Source organism: Calypte anna, chromosome 3 (assembly GCF_003957555.1).
Source record: "Calypte anna isolate BGI_N300 chromosome 3, bCalAnn1_v1.p, whole genome shotgun sequence".
In the NCBI taxonomy this organism is placed as follows: Eukaryota; Metazoa; Chordata; class Aves; order Apodiformes; family Trochilidae; genus Calypte; species Calypte anna.
In genome coordinates this window covers 82,869,019-82,889,992 of record NC_044246.1, presented here as the reverse complement: position 1 = coordinate 82,889,992, position 20,974 = coordinate 82,869,019, and the positions used below count along the sequence as shown (strand labels likewise).

The window sequence follows — 20,974 nt, the reverse complement described above, 5'->3', positions numbered from 1 at the left end:
TCTCTTACCTTACCAAACTGGGTGAAGGGATTCAGTGACCCCTATTTGTATGAAGCTGAGCTCCTTTTTGCCATCGTACAAGCTGGTGAATGGTGCATGAAACCAAGGGCCCAGAACTAACAGGACATCTGTTAGTTAAAAGATTTTGCATTTCTTTGTACTTTAAAGAAATCAAGTGATAAATGAACAGCAAAGTAAAACCTGACAGACTAACCTGAGTGACTCCTGGGCAGGAGTTGTTGTTCCTAGCACTGCCTATGCACCAGGGAATAAGTTTCCAGAGAGGAGATAAAAGACTTTAATGGTGAAGGAAATGGTATAAATGTGGAAAGGTGCAGGTACATGTGTCAAGTGGACCACAGTCTGTGCTGTTGTGTTGCTGGTTGCTTGTAGTGCTACAAGGCCATGTCAGAATATGGCTGGTGGTCCAAAGAAGCCACAAGCACACATACATTGGCAAGCACATGCTGCTGGCAGGTCCAACACTGGATTGGGGTTCCCCAACACAGTTTGGGGTTCTCTTCAAAAGCTCTGTGTTGTCTGCATTTCAGGAAACACAAACGAATGCCAGTGGCCCTCCCAGACTATCTGGACAAAATTTCCCCAGGAAAAGAGAAACTCTGAAAAACAGTGCTTTTGTTGCTATGTATTGTTCCATAAAAATTGTTAATAATACCTCTGGAAATGTTTATTACCCTCCATAAATTGGCATACAAGAGAGGGCTCTGGAGATATTTTCTGTCTCGATTGTGAGTGTGATTGCTGTGTTTCTGCTGGCCTCTGCAGTGGACAGAGAGACACAGTCTGGCTCCAAGTCTCTTTATTTCTCTCTCCTACCAGCTGTGCAAATGGTTGTGCTTCAGCTAGCAGAAAGATTGTGCTTATGAAATACAAGTAGATTTGAGCTTCTGTGAGCTAGAGACTTCCTTCCAAGGTTTTTGGAAGCAGTCAGTGATTTGTAGTATCTCATTAGACATGTAATTTTCAGGACATGCTACATGCCAGCCTTAGGCTGGGACCCAGAGGCAGTAGAAGACCATCAGGGCATGGCAGCACAAGGCTGAGCACTAGTCTAAGAGAGAGTTGTATTTTATGGCAGTCGTAAACTGCTATTGCAGCTTCTCTTTTTCATTTATCTTCTTGGGCATCTTTGCAGCAGCTGTATGCTTTTCTGGTTAGAAAAACTGGAGGATTTGTACCTTTCTTGATGTTAGGTTTAAACATCTCCTCCAGATCTCTGTCGCTGCTACACAAAGTAAGTGACAACCCCAACTACAGTGTTTTGGTTTGTTTGTGGGTTTTTTCCCCCAGAGAATGTACTGAAATGCAGTAGGATTTTTACTGAAACTGTAGAATCCCAGTAGGAAATCCCAGTAGGAAATAGGATAATAGGAAGCAATGTCCCGTGATCGTAAGATATTTACCTGTGACCAAAGTCATTGATGAATTGTCCAGGGGGAGGTGCAGAAACCTCATGGACCCTGGCTGCTTGCAGCTGAGCTGTGTCCCTACTGGAGATCATGTTTCCTTTCAGGTTTACCTCTTAGCTTTTGCCTTACACCTTACAGCACAAGGACTGTTCCCACTCTTATAAGTTCATTTTCTTGCTCTGGAAAGGTCTGGATGTCTGCATAGATAGCCTCTGCTTTTTTGGGTCCTGCTGAGATTTTACCTGTGGTTTCTCATGCCATCAAAATTTACTTTTCTTTTATATATTTGGCAATATAAAAAGAACAATTCTGACTAAAAGTGAGTGGAAAGGAAAGTAGAAAAAAAAATAGATCAATAATAGAGAAGCTTTTACAGAAACTTAATGTGACAGCTGTCCCCTTCTCTCCTCTGTAAACAGGAACAATCATGGCAAGAGAGTTTTATCAAACATCCCACATAAGTATAAAGAGCAATAAAATTATGTATGAGAAACATGGCAAAAAAAGAGATGAGGCTTTCGATGAATAGTGAATTGCAGAGAGTATGTATTGCTGAAAAAAACCATGACAAATCTATAATCATAAGTGCTAATGACCATGCATACATCAGGGAGGATTTATGAGATGCTGGTGATCAGGTTGTCAGTAAAGGTGCCTAAAGAGCAGGGATGGTCAATGCATCTTTCAGCTCTGCAAATGCACTGGTGGCTCTCTATTCACCTTTGCTGTAGATAATTAAATACTTTCTATGCCAAACAGGGGCGAGGGTGTCACGGGATACCTGCCAGAGAGGATCAGAAGATACCAGCATAGCTGATGTCACTATTATAAGGAATGGGTTTTTTTCCAAAGAAACTTGGTGTTGCTTTTTAATTAAATTGAAAAAAGTTATTATTAATTTCAAAGGCTGTGTAGACTGCCTATCATTAAAAATAGCTCTGCACAAAATCATAGAATCATAGAATCATAGAATTGGCTGGGTTGGAAGGGACCTCAGAGATCATCGAGTCCAACCCTTGAACCACCGTTGCGGTTGCTAGACCATGGCACTGAGTGCCACATCCAGTCTTTTTTTAAATATCTCCAGGGACGGAGAATCCACTACTTCCCTGGGCAGCCCATTCCAATGCCTGATCACCCTCTCCGTAAAGAAATTCTTTCTAATATCTAACCTAAACTTCCCCTGGCACAACTTAAGTCCATGCCCTCTTGTCTTGTTGAAAGTCGTTTGGTAAAAGAGCCCAACCCCCACCTGGCTACACCCTCCTTTCAGGTAGTTGTAGAGAGCGATGAGGTCTCCCCTGAGCCGCCTCTTCTTTAGGCTGAACAACCCCAGTTCTCTCAGCCTCTCCTCGTAGGGTCTATGCTCGAGTCCCTTCACCAGCCTGGTTGCCCTCCTTTGGACCTGCTCCAGGACCTCGATATCCTTCCTGAACTGGGGGGCCCAGAACTGGACACAGTACTCAAGGTGTGGCCTCACAAGGGCTGAGTACAGGGGCAGAATCACTTCCTTGGACCTGCTGGCAATGCTGTTCCGGATACAGGCCAGGATGCCATTGGCTTTCTTGGCCACCTGGGCACACTGCTGGCTCATGTTCAGCTTCTTGTCGATCCAGACTCCCAGGTCCTTTTCTGCCTGGCTGCTCTCCAGCCACTCTGTGCCCAGCCTGTAGCGCTGCATGGGGTTGTTGTGGCCAAAGTGCAGGACCCGGCACTTGGCCGTGTTAAACCTCATCCCGTTGGAATCAGCCCAACTCTCCAGTCTGTCCAGGTCCCTCTGCAGAGCCCTCCTGCCTTCTAGTTGATCAACACTCCCCCCCAGCTTAGTGTCGTCTGCGAATTTGCTGATGATGGACTCAATCCCCTCATCTAAATCATCAATGAAGATGTTGAACAGAACTGGGCCCAACACTGATCCCTGGGGGACACCACTAGTGACCGGCCGCCAACTGGATGCAGCCCCGTTCAGCACCACTCTCTGGGCCCGGCCCTCCAGCCAGTTCCTAACCCAGCACAGGGTGCTCCTGTCCAAGCTGCGGGCTGACAGTTTTTTCAGGAGGATGCTGTGGGAGACGGTGTCAAAGGCTTTGCTGAAGTCTAGGTAGACCACATCCACAGCCCTCCCCTCATCCACCAGTCGGGTCACCTGATCATAAAAGGAGATCAGGTTGGTCAGGCATGACCTGCCCTTCCTAAAACCGTGCTGGCTGGTAATCTTTGTCAATGGATTAGATTGATTAAAAATTAAATGAGGAACTTCTGTCTGTGAATTCTGAATTGTCTGTCATGTAGCAGATGGATTTGGCATGAGATGATGATTATATGTGGGCTATTGAATGCAACTCCTAGCTCAGAAAGTTCCTGAAAAGCTCTTTTCTTCCTAAGGCAGTGTTTGTTTCCCCAGCCAGCCGTCCAAAGCCTCTGCAGCCACTGGCTTTTTCATAGCAAGTCTCTTGTGTGCTATTTACTGCATAATGATTTTAAATGAATTGATCAGAGTTTGGCATTTCAGTGAACTAGATGGAAACACCGTCTAGTTTTCCATACGATTTCTTCATGCAGCATGCAGTCCAAAGTTTTACTGGAATCTTATTCTGATTTTCCCTTCACCCCCTGATTCTTTGAGTAAAGAGATTTGATTGAACATTGGTATTTAGGCTTTCCCTAGTGGTTAAAGTCAGGCATGCACAGGAACATCATTCTTCTCCAGCTTTTCAGGCACTGTGGACTGCATAGTAGAGCTTTTTATCAGCAGCCCTCATCTTTGCAAAGTAGCACAACCTCCCCCCACAGCAAGCAGTTAAAAGTTTTGCCTCCAAACATTCCCAGTAATGGCTGTGCTTGGTTTTATTCCTCAGCTTTTAGGTAGCTGTTAGTTCGCTTGTGTTGGGAGTGCACCGTTGGCAATTCTGTACAGGTAGCAGAGAGAGATGCTCCAACATCCTGGTTTAAACAAGAGTCCAAAGTGATGTGAGGGTGACCCAAATTTTCCTATGTAGCATGTGCCTCAGAGCTCAAGGGCTTTCATTGCTTCAAAACATTTGTTCAGTACAATTTTTAAATTTGGTTGCTTCTTTTTCACCTCCTTATTAAAGTAGATGGGTTATCTCTTTGGTTTTATAATTTCTTTTTGGAATTGAGTGCTCTGATGGGAAGCTTTTCTTCTGATTTGTGACTGATTTGTGCTCCCTTTGCTCATACTTACCATGCTTTGTATTTTAAGGACCCTAAAGCAAATCCATCACCCTTCTATTATGGTAATGGTTTCCTAAGGGCTGGATTTTTTACCAAGATCTTAAGCCTTATTCACCCTCATTTTTGTGTCCATAGTAGTTCTTTTTATTTTCCCTCCAAAACTTTTTGTTCTTTGCTCTCAGTAATATTTCTCTTACACAGGCAAATTAATCTAAACCTTTTTGTATGAAGTTCTTTCTATCTATTATGATCATTTTCACTAAGTTACTGGCAACAGCTAATTGCAGCAATATTTGTAACTTGGTCAGATCTGATGCCCAGAGCAAAGGGATTTGATGGTGCCTTAAAGATCCAACTCCTCCTTTATGCACCACTGGAGAATAGCCAGGGATGCTGATCTGGATTCCCTTCCAGATTGCCATGCAGTATCAGTCTGTCTGCTGTTTAATTATCCCCTTACATGATTTTAGTGCCCTTCTTGCATTTTTCCCAGGTCTTGTCGTCATCCCTGTTCTAGTGTTAAGCTGCTGGTACTCAACTGATGTTCACAGGGCAGATAGTCTCAGAACAGAGTCATGACATTCCGTGACTGCTGTCAAAAAGATCTTTTCCATGATAATGTCACCTTGGTGCCCAGCCAAGCCCTGGCTGGGTAACGTGTGGGGCAGAGCCTGCTGCTTGCTTGGTCACGTTGGCTGCATCTCAGCTCCTCCATCGGACACTCTGCCCTTGGAGCTGTGGTGTCCAAGGTGGAGAGAGCACTTTGTCCATCTGGGAGCTCGCTAGAGATGGCTCCAGGCCTGAGCTGAGGCTGTGGAGAGGCAGGACTGGGGCTGCCATCCCCAAGGTGGTGGTGGTGCCATCAGTGCCCCCCCCCACTGCCCTCCCTCAGGGCTGGGCCCACAGAGCCGCTGCCAGGTCCTATGAGCCCAAAATTGGGTGGGCAGACATCAGCCCCAAAGTGCTGCTCTGTGGGGCTCAGGATGGGGCCTGTGGGGCCAGAGACCAACACCATTGCTGTCTTTTGCAGTCCCATCTATCGGAGGAATCATGATGTGACCAAAACCTGGAGAGGAAAGACGGAGCAGCTCCTCAGAGTCGACGACCATGACTTCAGCATGCGGCCAGCTTTCGGAGGTGAGGATGAAATGGTTCTCTTGTTTTCATGCTCATTAAAAATTATCTAGTTATCTATTAAAAAAAAAATATAAAAACACTCTTTGCCCTTGTCAGATGCAGCAAAGTGAACACAAAGGACTTGGGTGATTTTAGGAGAGACTTGAGGCAACTGAGAGAGGCCTCATCCTCCCCCCACTACCCCCTGTACAGCTCCTACACCTCTCCCAGTTGCTGAGGTGGGATCTTATTTTTTTGGTTACTGTTCCCCAGAGCTCATGAGGGACCCTCCTGGTAAGTGTTTTGCTCTCTGAAGGAGAAGAAACATCTGCAGGATTTAGTGTTTATTTGTATCTGTGAAGCTGCAGTGGGCTTTTCAGCTGATGTGATCAAATTGCAAAGTAAAGAACCTGTTGGGTGGATCACATCCCATCCTTGCTAGGTGAAAATGGAATATTTTTGTACAGATTAAAGCCTGCCTCAAACTCTCCAAAGCAACAAAAAAGAGGAGGAGTGTAGGCCTCCTTCATCTTCACTTCTGTCATCTGCCCTACCAGCTTATAGGAATGTGCTTGCCTGATATTTCTAGACTCACTACTGCAAAGGTAAGAGACCACCTGAAAGAAAAAATGCACTGAGATACCAGTACAGAAATCCCTCTTCTGGTTAGATCAATAACCAAGCCCCTCTAGAGCTAAGGACAGAGTTTTCTGCAGTTTTTGTTCAATGACTCATATTGCATCCTGTGTTATCCAGCCTCCCAGGATGAAGTGCAACATCTCCCTGTCCACTGGGTCAGAGGGATATTTTGCACTTTGCACCCAGTCCATAGAACAGAGCTTCTCTGACCTGCTTGTCCTGGCATGGCTGGAAAAATGTTTGTCTCCCTATAGTGCAGATGGGCTCATTTGACAGCACAGTGTTGTCCTCATGCTCACAATTTATGTATCTCAAAAATCCAGAGTCCAAAATAGATCATCACCAGTGTCCTCTTCCTCTCCCTCCCTGTAATTTACTAACAAGTTGTAGTCCAGCCATCCTGTTTGAGGTCGCTCTTTATCTGCTGTTTCCAGGGTTGAAGAGTGTGCCTTGAATTGTCCTCTGGGTGGAACAAATCTCCCTAGGATTGGTGTGAGCACATCTGACAAGCCCAGGTGTGCAGCTGAGGCTCAGGGCTGAGGTCTGGGAGCTGGCTCTGGAGGCACTGAACGTGCCTGCTTCTTTCTGAATTGGCTGTAAAAGTGATGGGGAATGAGCTGCCCTCATACCCCTCACCTGCTCCAGCTGTCTTCTTGACAGTGGTTCTGTTGCTCCACCCTCTGGTTAGGGAAAGGGAGAGTATGTCTTATTGCCAGTATGTCTTCTCCTGCCACTTTGCTTCTTTTGGAAGGCAAGCCTTTCAGCAGGGTAGGTTTGGGAAGGAACCTGACCTCTGAAAGATGAAAAGACCAGGAAGCTATGAGATTGGTTTCATGGTCTGATATAAATCATCTTGGCTACAGGAGGAGAAGGTGCATGTCAGGATTCTTCAGCCAGCCACCTTGTTGGCTCAGTCTCCCATTAATTAGTTTATTTATTGGTCTTGCTTTTCTCTACCTGACTTTCTAGGCTTCTTTTTCCCCATTTTTCTGTCCTGTCTGCAAAGCCTCAACCTGTGAGGTGTTGGCTGAACGTCCACTGCTTTTGGTCTGGTTTTGTTTTGTTGGTAACCTACTCCATCACGGATATTGGTGATCATGTGCCATCCCACATAGCTTGCACAGCTCAATGGTGCTTTATCACAGAATCACTGAATGGTTTGGGTTGGAAAGGACCTTTGAAGATCTAGCCCAGCTTCCTGCCACTGGGAGGAGGGGGGTTTCACTAGGTCACATTGCTCAAAGCTCCATCCAACCTCATCTTGAACACTTCCAGTGATGGGATCAACACTTCATTGACTTTTGTCATTAGATTGTATATTGTTTTCTGAAGGCAATGGAGGTGGCATGGTTTCATGCATGTGCAGATGGATTGCATGTTTGATGTGCTTCATCTTCCTAACAGAAGACTAGACACTGAGAAGTAGATACCATGCTCTGTTGAGTGAGTTCACTGAAGTGTGTGTATAAATGCCTAAATACCAGCTCTGTCCTATCCTGCTGTAAATTCAAAGGGTCTTCTCTGCTTCCCATCCTGGAGATCCTCTGTCTGTGGACGGACTACAACCACCACTCTCTCCTCAGTGCAGCTATTACTACTCTGGACAAAAAACATGCTGGCTCCTGGGTGTGATGGGGTGGGATATCAGGGCTTGTCTAGGAGGAGATTTGGACTTCTTTCCTTGACATGGTTGGAGATAGCTGGGGAGCCACTGTGATTTTGGCTTTTTTTCCCTAGCTGGACTTATGTCAGGGCATGATTCCTGTGCTTTTTGAGGAAGCTGAGGAGTTTTGTTCTGCTGTGCTGGTGGTTTAGATTTTGATGTCCTGAGTCACCACTGCGCTGTATTTCTGTAAGCAGACCAAATGTAGCATTTTTATCAGTGTCACAGAGCCACAGTGCACAATTCATACCAAGCAGGCACACATAGTTACATAGTTACTCTTAGAGCCCTATTTTAATTGCATTTCATTCTCCTTGTCTTGTTCTCTCCTGCTGCCTCTCATCACGGCACTAGGATTCCCCTACAGCCTAAAAACTTGGTGCAACTTTTATAACATTGAGAAATATCCTAACAGCCTTCGGTGAGAAGCCGACTTTGTTTATAAAGGAAAAATATGGTGTTTCTTTAATTTTTGTTTTAACACCTCCTTACCATGAAGAGCTACCCAGGACAAAGGTGAGGTATTAGCAAAGCTGTGCTGAAGCTGCATGTGATAAGGAGCAAAACATGGCAACAACTTTGTTGAGGCTCCAGCCTTGGAAAATACTAACAATCACAGAGATAGCTTGGGTGCTACAGGTTCTTGCACAGCTGCAGAGTCATGCAGTATATTTTAAGTGACAGGTTATCAGTCTGATATAAAAAACCAAAATAAATAAAGGAAAGAAAACAGGAGTCTGGTTAGAGGTGATCCTAAAATTTTTTTCTGTAATGTTATTTGTCAGGCAGTCACAGTGATCTGCTATGCACTGTGAGTCTTTCCAGTTTTTTTTTGCTGTGTCAGTCCCAGTCAAAATGATGTGGTCTGACCTGCTTTGGATAAAAAACATTCTGAACTACAGAAGCAGATAGAAGAGCCTGTGAGATGTGTGTGACTGCAACTGGTTGCTGCCCTAGGACTCTCTCTGCTCTCTGAGAGCAGCTCAGGGACCATGAGGTAATGGAGAGTCCAGTCTCATGGCATTGCACTGGGCCTGTGACATGGTGCAGGTGAGAAAGGGAACTCAGCTCTGGAAAACATAAAATTTATCATAAGGAAATTGTGAGTGAAATCAAACTACAAAGAAATGCAGCACTGTAAATATGATGGTTCCCAAGCTTGCTAAAGTAGTGGGCAGCTGTTAACCTTCAACATTTTTTTGATGGACCAGCCCAGAGCTTCACCAATGAACTTAAAGTGAAAAAGGAGATGGGGTTTGTAGCCTTTTTATGGTGGCTCTTGGTGATCTGCAACCCAGCACATCTGTGATGCCTGGGCAGAGGAGGCTGGAGCTAAGCAAGGTGAAATGGAAGAAAAACAGTAGAGAAAGGCAAAGGGTTTTTCACAAGGAAGTATCTCTGTAAAAAGCAAGTGAGCAAGCAAATGTTGTGTGAGTTACTAACAGCTCAGTAGGTATGGTTGTCTTGCCTGCTCTCAGCCCATTAGAGATGGGCTACTGGGTATGGTGGTAATGGCATTGTTTTTGGCTTTGATGTTCAAAGTAGCCTCCAGAAGCTAACACAGACTGCATTTTTTTTTTTGACCCTTAGGGAGTTATCTCCATGTTAGTGACCTTGTTCTAGCTAGCAGATGTTCAGGTATTATTTACAAATATTAATATTTAAAGATTATGTAAATGTTTGTTTTGCTGCCTTCATTCAACATCCTTTTTAAGCATTTCATCTATGACATCTCGTATTTTACAGGGAGCCTGTGAATAAGCAGCTTTAGTTGATACTTAAAATAGCTGTATCTTCTTTGCTGAGGAACAGCCTAATGCTGTACTTTTATTATATTTCTTCATAGCCTAATAGCCTAATGTCAGCTGGTCTTCTCTGCCCTTTCTGGTCAGTATTTTTGTCAGGATGGATGAATGGTGGGGTGAATGGAGCATAAGTTACTTAGGGTTACTATCAGGGGCCGGAATAAAACTTGTTTCTGCCTCAATGACCAGCTGTCAGCTGCAGAGGAAAAAAGGTCTCTGTAGTCATGTGGCATCTGATGGGAATATCCTGGTGGTGGCTGCCTGGAAGTTGCCCACATATAGGATGTCCCAAATGTGTATATACATTCATTTAAAAAAAATAAAATATATATGCACACACACAGACATAAGGAGATGCTGAAGACTCTTTTGCAACCTGCAGACATGGGATCTCTTAGGGATATTTGCAAGCCTCTCTTGATGTGCACATAATACCTGGCTGCAAAGAAGTCTCAAACCTGCTTGTTTCCCACGGGGATATTTTTATCTCAGGGGCTCTGTTTGCCTCACTCCTTCAAAGACAGATGAGAGGGGAGAAAGACTGTCTCAGAGAAACAAAATGAGCCTTTGAAATCACTGCCAAAGAGAAAAGTTAAAAGAGATGTTGGGAAGCTTTAGTCTCAGAGCTAGAGTAGCAAACTGACTTCAGGTATCTTAATTGGTAGCACTCTCTTCTGTATCTTCCAGTGCCAGCTGCAATGTTTAAAAATAAAAACCCTATTTATGTCCAGTGCTTGATTCTGACTGGAAGCTGACACTCCCTTTGCAGCTTTCCTGTTGCTTCTCAGGGGGTGGTTTTAGATATTGAGGCAGGCTAGGATGCAACAGGCTTTTTTGGGGACCTTCTGAAGTAATTTCTGAATGGGACTTGTGGAAACCTTCTGGGTTCCCTGGAGGGGTCAGCCCCAGACCAGATGTCCTGTTCAACGTGGGGCAGGGTTTGGTCTTTAAAGTGGGGTTTGTTCAAAGTGAAATGAGCCACAAAGTCTTCTCAGTGTCAGAGCCTGCCCAAAATGGAGACTTGTGAGGTCTGCCTGTTCTCCTTGTGCAACTGATGAATGCAGTGGGCCTTCTCTAAAGGTATTCTGTGCAACATTTTTTTTATATGCAGCACCTAAGTCAAATGTGTAATGGCTTTCACTGAAGCACAGGTCATAAAAAAGAGCATTTTTTTACTGCAGAGTGAAGAGAAATGAGGGAGAAGTCCTGCTGAGGACACTGAGTTGTGAATTTGGAGAAGGAATAAACATACATAAAGCCACATGTATCTTTACAGGCTGGTCCCTGAGTGTCTTTTAAATACTGAAGTTTGCTTTGAGGCAAGGAGAATGACATCCAGGAATTTACAGAAATAAAATATTGCTGGTGCAGTTTCAGAAGGTGGTACCTTTACAGTGAGAAGGTGCAAGGGTGCTCTATCAGATCTCTTGTTAATCCTGTACAGAAATTGTCAGGATAACACTGCCCAATACAAGAGAGAAAGTAGAAGCTTTCCCATCAGCCTCAGGTCGTGCTTCAGGTCACTTAAATCCTTTTTCAACATGCAAATATAAATATCCCCTTCAAAATGAAAAACTCCTATTTTCCATTTCCACTTTTTATATTGTCAAATTTGCTAATAACTGTGCAAGTCTTGAGCTTGCTTTGAAGCTGCCACTGTGCTGTAGCTTTGTGAGATGCAAAGGGAATAGTTTATTGGGGGATTAACTTCTGTGTTGTGAGTCAGAGGCTGTGACTTTAATGAATTTTTTTAAGAGTTCAAGGTTTGCTTTCTGGCTGTATCAGTCCTGCTGAATTAGTATTTGTGTTCTGCAAGATATTGCTGGGGACAATGATAGAGATAATGGATGCTGACATGTTTACTGTTTCTGGAAGAAACACTTCAGTTTGAGGTTACACAATTTCTCTCTAGATCCTGATCTGTAAGTACTTGAGCTCATGTTTAATTTGAATAATTCCATGGATTTAGCTGACACTTTTCAGACACCATGAGCTGGAGAGCTTTGCTGGGTTGCAGTCTTTGAGCAAAGCAGCAATGCTTCCTCTTCTCAGCCAAATCCACAACTTCCACATGGATCCATTTAGCTCCCCATCCAGCAGTGAACATCCTCAAGAGGAGTCTGAGCTCTGAGGCTTCTCCAGTGTTACAGTAGTCAGGTCTTTTCCTGCTTGTAATTCTGCAAGCTGATCCTCCTGTATTTCCTCTCTCTCAAGAAAAAAAAAAGAATATTGATAAAAATAATGTTTGTGACAAGGGAAAGACAGCTGATGAGGGCTTTTTCACTTTTAATGCTATAATCCAAGTTACTTGTCCTCTATCTACCTATTTACTGTGTTAGATACCATCTCACCTTCCTCCTTCTCTGTAAAGAGTTGGGTTTTTTTTATGTTTACTCATCCTTAGTGGCATTTTATGAGGAATTTGGCAAAGCATCTGGAGCCCCAGTGGTTCAACAGTTTAGTTTCCAGAGGGACAGGATTAAAAAGCTAGCAGCTCCAAATTGACTCCAAGGATTAATGAGACCACAGATCTCTTGACATCATTCTGTGACTGATCAACAGCCATTTAATTCGATGGTAAGTGCTGTAACCCAGATGACCTTTAAGGAAACCCTTTTTTTTTTTTTTTTTTTTTTTTTTTCCCCTGTGGTTTAAAGGGCTTTTTAATTTACAGGGCTTCTGGTTTGCTTCAGGGATTGCAAGCATTTACAGTGTTGCTCGCATCAAGTCCCTCTGCAAAACTGCATCTTTGTAGAAGTTTTCAGTGATGGGTCAGGTGAATAAGCAATTATCATATTATCAGTTATGGAGCAGGACTTGGTGATCATTTGATTCCTGTCACTATCTCCCAGGCAGCAAGATTTGGGCTGGCCCCACAGGCCCTTCACCCACTCTTCCCTGCTCTTGCCCAAGCCTTCTCCAAAGGGTCTTGGTATCTCAACATGCCCACATTCTCATCTATCTGCTTTCTTATTGTATAAGTCCCAGGTTCTGAGTGAGGAGCAAGGAGAAAGATAAGCAGTGATTTTTTTCCTGCTGATTGCAGCAAGATTTTGCCCAAGAAAGGCAGAGTAAATATTCCCACTAGTAAAGAAGTTTTACAGTCTCATCTTCATACTGGCTCCATTCAGAACTTCACATCCAGAGTTCAAATGATCTCTTTCTCCCTTATTATACTCACTGTTTTATCATCCCTCAAATTTGTGATTAGCTGCAGGGGGAAAAAGGAAAAAATTAAAAGCAGTTTCACTGATGTGCAAGACACTTAACCCACCCTCAAGCCTCTTCTCTCAGGGGCTTTCTAAACCATTCAACTTTACATGAACACTCTTTATTTTGGGTTTAATAGAGCCTCATGGTAGCTCCAGATTGAACTTTAGGCTTTGTCCTTGCAATGAGGTAATTGCTGGTTACCTGGCAGCCAAACTGAGGGTTTTATGCAGCAACATGAAAAACCAAAGGAATATTAACATCCCATTTTTTCTCTTTAAGAGCAGATAGGGAAAGAATAGGAGAAAGTGACAAACACCAGCTTGGCAGAGTTCTACTGTTGGGAGTTTTTTTGTTTTGTTTTGTTTTTGTATGTTTGGTTTGGTTTTTGTTTGCTTTTTTGTTGTTTGTTTATTTGTTTTGTTGTTTGTTATTAATCTGGATCAGTGTTGAGACAAGTGTGGAATTGCAGCAGTAAATAGTCTTTGGATGGGTTTTGATTTCCTGAATCAAGGCTGAATTAAGCATTCATACACAGAGGGTGTCTCCTGCAGTCTGGAAGCCCAGAGGGGCTGCTCAGCATGTGCTGGACACACAGCCCCTCAGCACCAAGGAGATGCAGTGGGAAGGACCAAAGCTGCCTGCTGCCTGCCTTTTCTGGCAAAACATCCTTGCTCCCTGAAGCCAGCCTGGCAGAGACCACATCTAGTGCCGGGGGAGGTTTAGGTTGGATATTAGAAAGAATTTCTTTACTGAGAGGGTGATCAGACACTGGAATGGGCTGCCCAGGGAAGTAGTGGATTCTCCATCCCTGGAGATATTTAAAAAGAGACTGGATGTGGCACTCAGTGCCATGGTCTGGTAACTGCAGCGGTAGTGGTTCAAGGGTTGGACTTGATGATCTCTGAGGTCCCTTCCAACCCAGTCGATTCTATGATTCTATGATTCTATGATTCTATGATTCTATGATCTTCTCTGGCAGCACTGTCACTACCATGACATGGCTGTTCTGAAGCACTATGGGCACTACTGCATATTGTCTGCATATTGCATATTGTCACAGCTGCATGTGACAATAAATAACATTAATTACAAATGCTTTCTTTGGCAAGAGCCAGAGGCAGTGCTGAGGGTAACCTTGTCCTTGCCCCGACCAGGGGCTGTGTTGGACTGTGGAGCCATTCTGAAGTGACCTACTCTGAGCATTGAGCTTTGCTGCAGCAGAGGCCCAAGTATAATGAGCATGACTACACTGAAGATTTCTTAGGTATTTAAAGGCATTAAGGGAGCAGATATGTGTTTTAATCTCTGTCCAGGCTCTTCTAGACCATCATGTATGACTTCGTGAGGTATCTGAGCAAAGAAAGGCTTATTGGCTACTCATGGGGCACTGCCTGTCAGCAAGCTTATGTTGTTTCCCTCTTGATTGTACTGCACATCAAAAGGCTTGCTGTCACCAGATATGCAGTGCTTTTTGTAACCTTGTTAAAAAAAAAAAAAAAAGGAACATTTTACTGGGTAGAGGCAAAGCCATATAGAAATTATTTTGCTTGGTGTTGGTTTTGACTGTTGATTACTCAGTGTCCTAAACAATCGTAGAGAGTAGAAGGAATTGCAGCCAAGGTATTAAGTGATTTTAGGTTGAAAAGAACTGGATTAAAAAACTGCATTTCAGGCAGACAGAGTAAGTAGTAGATCACTTACTAAGCCAACTGAAAGAGCCAGAAGTAACAAACCACCTCCCTAAAAAGAGCACTATATAAGATAATGTGTTTATTAGACATTATCATACTCCACAGCTACTCGATTTACAAGGACAAAGGGGAGCAGAATACTGCAAAGCCACTGACACAATATTTCCATTTTATGAACTCACCATTCCCTCTGGTCAAACCAGAAGATAATGCATTTGTGGGGTGACAGAAGGGCCATGTGCTGCACTGTCTTAACATGCTGGACTGCATGTTAAGAAGGACACATCTGCCTTGGATGTGTCCTTCCATGGATTTGACTGTTTGATGAGTTACAAGGGTCTGAGAAGGAATCCACTGGCTGATGAAATGTGCCCGGGTCAGTTGGGACTGAGCATGTGTCCTGCCCTGGCTCATGAGGAGGAAGGAGCTGAGCTGATGCCACCAAAAGCAAAGTGCTCTCTGTCCTGCTGTTCCCTCCCTGCTTGTCTCCTCTGGCTCCAGTGACCAACTCACTCACCTGACAGGTCTTTCCCTGGGGCTGGTTTAAGTCAGTGGTTTGGAAGAAGACAACCCAGTTGCTGTCACTGCTGCTGGTTTTGGCTGGGTTGATTTTCCATGGCTCAGTGAGATGAACAGCCTTACAGAAGGTCCCACTGGGAGCTCTCTGCAACTTCCACCTTTGTTAAAAGTAATTTGGGGAGGGGGCTGAGGACTGATGGTGTCTGCTGAATGAGCACAGCTGTGTTTTGAAGCCCTGTGTGCAAGAGGAAAAAATCTTCAGCCTTTCTCAGCCTCAGTCCTGTACATGGTTGTCACAACCAATGTCTGCATTTCATCGATGGATGTAGTCTGGGGCTTTGTGGGTTTCCTCAGTTTTGGGGAATAGCTGGGAGATGGGAACCGAACTCCAACAGAGTGTGAATTTCCTTGGCCTCCAGTGATTCCTTACAACACATAAGTAACAGAAAGGCAGAAAGATGGGCTCATGTCGAGTGATTGAAAAATCTTTCACAGTCTCTGGACTCCTGAGAAACATTCCAGTGCTTATTAAATTTGTCCCCAAGTAAATCTTTCTGCAAAAAAAATCTTCAGCCTGTACAGATACCACCAAGACATCGAAAGGAGTAAGTAAATGCTTGCTGGCATTTTTTTTAAGTATAAAGTGCACAGCTGTGTGTCTGAAAGTGGAATTGGTGGTGCTGAGGAGCCTTGTTCTGCTCCAGAGGGCTCACCTCAGGGTACCTGTACCCACACAGCTGATGGTGGATGGTGTGGGTGCCTCATGCTGGAGCTGTGTGTGCAGAAAGGGGACAATGACACTGTCACCATACTCTGCTGTAGTTCGGTGAGGCTGCAGTATCAAAGCCCTTGAAAAATCTGTATCAGGGCCAGCTGCAGTAATCAGCTTGTCTCAGGAATTTTTGCAATTAGCCTTTCCCTTCCAAAGCCAAGTTGGTGTTTCTTTCTTCTCTGTTAGAGGCAAACTTAAGGCTGTGTTCAAAAGCCCTGAAGATGCATGGGGGCCTCTGTGTGCCACTGCAGGCAGAGGAGGAGGACATATGGCAGCTTTCAAAAGCACTTCTCATTCTCAAAGCAGCACTTGCTGTCTTGTTAGGCTTATGGTTTTCAGAGCTTAGATGTGGTCTAGAGGAAGATGCCCCTGTAGCTAAACAGCTGGTGCTGCTCTGCATGGCACTGCACAGATATGGGGCTGGATCTACAAGGCATTGGGCTGCCTCTTAAATACTATCCAACTGCTAAAAAATCTAGCTGCTACAAACCTTCATTGGAGGTCACTATGGTCCTTGGAAAATTAATTTCTGCCCTGGGCATGTCTTCAGAGCTGCTGCTTCCATCACTATGGTCTGTCTTGCTCTGAGTGTCCAAGCTGGAGATAGCCTGTGGATACACACACCAGCAGGAGCTCTGTGAGAGCAGCTGCCACACACTGAGAGCTCAGGGCAACAGTGGATCTGCCTGAGCTGTTCCTCAACCATTCCTGATGCCTTGGTGGGTCATGCCCGGTGAGCACATCTCTGTAGGCACCTCCCTCCTCAGTGCACCAGGAAAGGGAAAAGCTGTGTGAGGACACACTATGGGGAACTTGAGTAACTGGAGGAAGTCCTGGTCATTAACAAGCAGCAGCCTACAGTGAAATTTTGATACAGGGTTTCTAGTAATAGAGTAGTGTTCATCTATTATGGGATGTTTTCTGGTTACTCTTTGTGGATTTTCCAGTATCTATTTTTAAAACTAGTATGGAACACTATTAACACCATCTGAGCCATATGAATGAAAATGGTCATGGGCTCTTGGGAGTTTAATGTAGCTTGTCTTCTTGATAAGAAATGAGAAACCTACAAGGAAGAGCTCAGAGCTCTCTGTTTCTTTTTCTCAGTCCCTTGTTCTTGGAGCCAAATCTTTTCATAAAGTCCTAAAATTTATAATGGCATGGCTCAGCTTTTAAAAACATATGCAAATGCTTCATGCAAACTCTGGATTAGCTGGGCAGTGCCAGCATTGCAGAGCATGCCAATGGGAAGATAATTCAGTCTTTCCAAAGGAGCCCTACATGGTTATTCACTGGCTCTTTCCCCAGCCCCCTCACCAAGAATCATGGACAGGAAAGTATAGCATAAGCTCAGAAATGTTTTGCATGCTTCTTTATAGTGCTAATTAAATGCAGAGGATATAAAAGAACAGTAATTTACATATCTAAATCTCATTCTCCTACAGGCCCTGCAATTCCTGTTGGGGTGGATGTGCAAGTTGAAAGCTTGGACAGTATTTCAGAGGTTGACATGGTATGTAATCCTCTTTTAAGCCTCAATTATTCCAAGTCATAGAAGTCCTTCCCACTTGAAAACTATGGATTTTAAATTATTGCTCAGATGAAAGTAACAAAAGCATCTGGCAAAATCAAATGGATGCAGATGAGTAAGCAGAAGTGTCCCTCCAGCAGGTCTCTGCCAGACATTTCTTTCTGACCAGCTCTGATCTGTGCAGTAAGAAAAAGGGTGACACTGGAGAATTCTTTGACAAACTCATGAAGAACTTATTGGCAATGAAGACTGTTGTCAGGGCACCCCTTTGAACTGGAGAGTTGGACTAACTGATGGTTTTCATTAGCAAAGCAAAATGAGGTGGTAGTGGTTTTAGAATCATAAAATGACAGAACAGTTTGGATGGGAAGATATTTTAAAGATCATCTGGTTCCAATCACCCTGCATGGGCAGGGACACCTTCCACTAGATCAAGTTGCTCAAAGCCTCATCCAATCTGGCCTGGAACACTTCCAGGGATTGGGCATCCACAACCTCCCTGGGCAACCTGTGCCAGTGCCTCACCAGTTGCTGAGAGGTTAGGAAGAGATCCCAGCCCATGTTGCTGCCTGCCGGGGCTTGGCAGCTGTAGCTTCTGCAAGCACTCATTTAATTGGGAATATAAAGAAAACAAGTGTATTTGATGTCTTAGCATGAGAGAGTAGGTTCAGCTCTGAGAGAAGCAGCTGCCAGGTTGGGATCAACAAACAGATGTTTTCCTTTGTGTGGCTGTAGCTCTTTCCCTCTCAAGGAGCTTAAAAGAGAGCTTTATTTATTTCCACTTGTACAGTAGGAAAAACCATTTCCTCACTTGATTGCTGCTTGCAACAATTTAGTTCTTTTGGGGATAAACTGGCTAGTATTTAGCCTGACCATTAAGTTAATTTTGAAAGCTTTTCCTCTTGAACGTGCTATTGATACCCATAGTTCTTCAAGACAATTTCAGCAAGAATGAAGAATCATTTCTGCTAGGCAGTGCTTCTCTTGGGGCACATTTAAAACCTTTTTAGGACTGAACATTACCAAGCAGTGTATTACACTGATTTGGGATTTATGTTTTGTTTTCACTGAGACTCTTCTGTCAGGAAAATCTCTTCACAAAGAGCATTGGTCTAGGGAAGAAACAGGAGTCGAGAAAGGAGGGATTTAATCTACTTAGTGGAGTTGAGGTTTCTTTCGGGTGCTACTTAGGTGTGTAAAGCAACACTGACCAATTTCTCTCTGATCCTTCTCCTTTTTCATGAAGGATTTCACTATGACTCTGTACTTAAGGCACTACTGGAAGGACGAGCGTCTCTCCTTTCCCAGCACCAACAACAAGAGCATGACCTTTGATGGCAGGTTGGTCAAGAAGATCTGGGTCCCTGATGTCTTCTTCGTGCACTCCAAAAGGTCCTTCATTCATGACACCACAACAGAAAACATCATGCTACGAGTCTTCCCTGATGGCCATGTCCTCTACAGCATGAGGTAACTGTGCTGTTCCTGATCAACCCCCTGGGGCTCCACTGTCAATTTGGGTGCCAGCATGGCTTGGGTGATCACCAGGACTGCTACTGCCAACCCTCCTGTTCCCACTGCTGATGCAGAACCCTCTTTCCACCATGTTCGGCACAAGATGCTTTGGAGGAAGCTGCGAGTATGCATCCTGTGGACAGTAACAGGATAATCTCCTCCTGGAGGAAGCATTCCCCTAATTCTTTGTAGTCAGAGGAAGGCTTAGTTGAGCAGGAATGTTCATCCCAGGGTCGGTGTGTGATTAAACTGGAAGCTGCAGATATACCAGATGGTGACCTCTACAATTATCCTATTTTGCTTCTTTTTTGTCTAGAAAAAACTTTTTTGTTGTTATTGAAGCTGAAATGGCAGCACTAAAGACCTCCTGTACACACTGATTTTCTAGAAGGTTTGCTCACTGGGAGAATCCTGAGGCATGCCCTTGATGACCTAAAGGGTTCCCCTGCCTGAGGATATACAGAAGTCATGACTGTGTGTTTGCAGGACTGTGTAATCCATGGACACGGAGGCTTTACCCGCTAAATTCCTCTGCCTGGTTACAGTTTCCAAAAATACCACAGAAGTTTTTTATAAAATTTGATTCAGGAGGCTATTTCTCTTTGAAGAATGAACATAGTGGGAGATATTGTCCCAGGCAGTACCATATCCCACCAAAACAAAGGGCTCTAAATTTCACTGGTTCAATAGACCAAATAAAATTCCACAGAATTTATTTAAAAAAACTGTGGACAAGGGATTGAAACCACAAAAAAAAACTTGTGTGTATCTAAGTGAGTATGCACCATATGGCTACTCAGTTTTGCCTGGTCTTAATGATGAAAATCCCATCTTGACCAAACACTTAGAAACTCATATAGTAAATCCATTTATTGCGTGAAGGTTCTGATTACTCACACCTTAGCTGAGCACCTAAAGACACTGTCTATTTTATTAGAACTGGATGAGGGTGAGGTTCCAAGAAGCAGAAGACACAAAAAGGAGAAAAGAAAATGAAGAAGAAGGTTAGATATGATCTTGGGTCAGCACCCAGGACAGAAGAGCAGGAGGAGGGTAGGGACCTTCTTTGCAGATTATAACTGAATATTCATTTCCATTGCTCATGCTCAGTTCTTGGATGCTAAAGCCAGCATCATGCCACTAGTTAGCATGGCTCAACAGACAGAATGAAGGAACAAGTATGTTTAATGCTGAACATCAGCTCTACTCAGGTCTATTAATTTGCCTACATGCAGAGTTTTTACTTTCAAAGTTAGCAGTTGAGGTGATGCAACTTTCTAATGTTACCCCATGAGAGAGAATGATGTGAGTAACCAAAGCTGACTGCAGAAAGGTAACTGGATATTTGATTCATAAAATCTAAGGAGAACAAGAATCTGCATGGTATTTTGTAGTGAAATGAGGCAACCAGGTGCCACTAATTGCCCTGCTGGCTAGCTCAGGACTGAGCTCTGCCTGTGTCTTAGGCCTCACCTTTTATTGGCCCCCTGGTCCTGCTCATGCACAGTGGGGTCCCATCCTAATTAGGCACAGGTGGGCTTGACACAAGCTCATGCTCACTCCCTGGCAATTAGTGGCACCTGGTTGCCTCATTTCACTACAGTATTTGGGCCTGGTGTTGTTTAGGACACTCAGAACGTGATCCAGCTGCTGAAGCATGGGTGTCCAGTGGTGCTGGAAATGTCCCTCCAAGATACCTTGAGATATCTGCATAGTGTTGATGCTAGGGCTGAGTGATATGTTACTGTAGTGAAATGAGGCAACCAGGTGCCACTAATTGCCAGGTAGTGGGCATGAGCTTGTGTTAAGCCCACCTGTGCCTGATTAGGGCGGGCCCCCACTGCACATGAGCAGGATTAGGGGGCCAATAAAAGGTGAGTCCTGA

General features: G+C 44.2%; 1 protein-coding gene across 1 annotated transcript in view; it reads left to right on the top strand.

Annotated features, from left to right (window-relative positions):
• Positions 1 to 20,974, top strand: part of LOC103529920 (gamma-aminobutyric acid receptor subunit rho-2) — a 32,375-nt gene that overhangs the window by 3,415 nt on the left and 7,986 nt on the right. Inside the window, exons 2-4 of the mRNA XM_030447482.1 lie at positions 5,656 to 5,762; positions 17,489 to 17,556; positions 18,821 to 19,044. Of these exons, the coding sequence (XP_030303342.1) occupies positions 5,656 to 5,762; positions 17,489 to 17,556; positions 18,821 to 19,044 (399 nt within the window). The remainder of the gene's footprint in view (positions 1 to 5,655; positions 5,763 to 17,488; positions 17,557 to 18,820; positions 19,045 to 20,974) is intronic.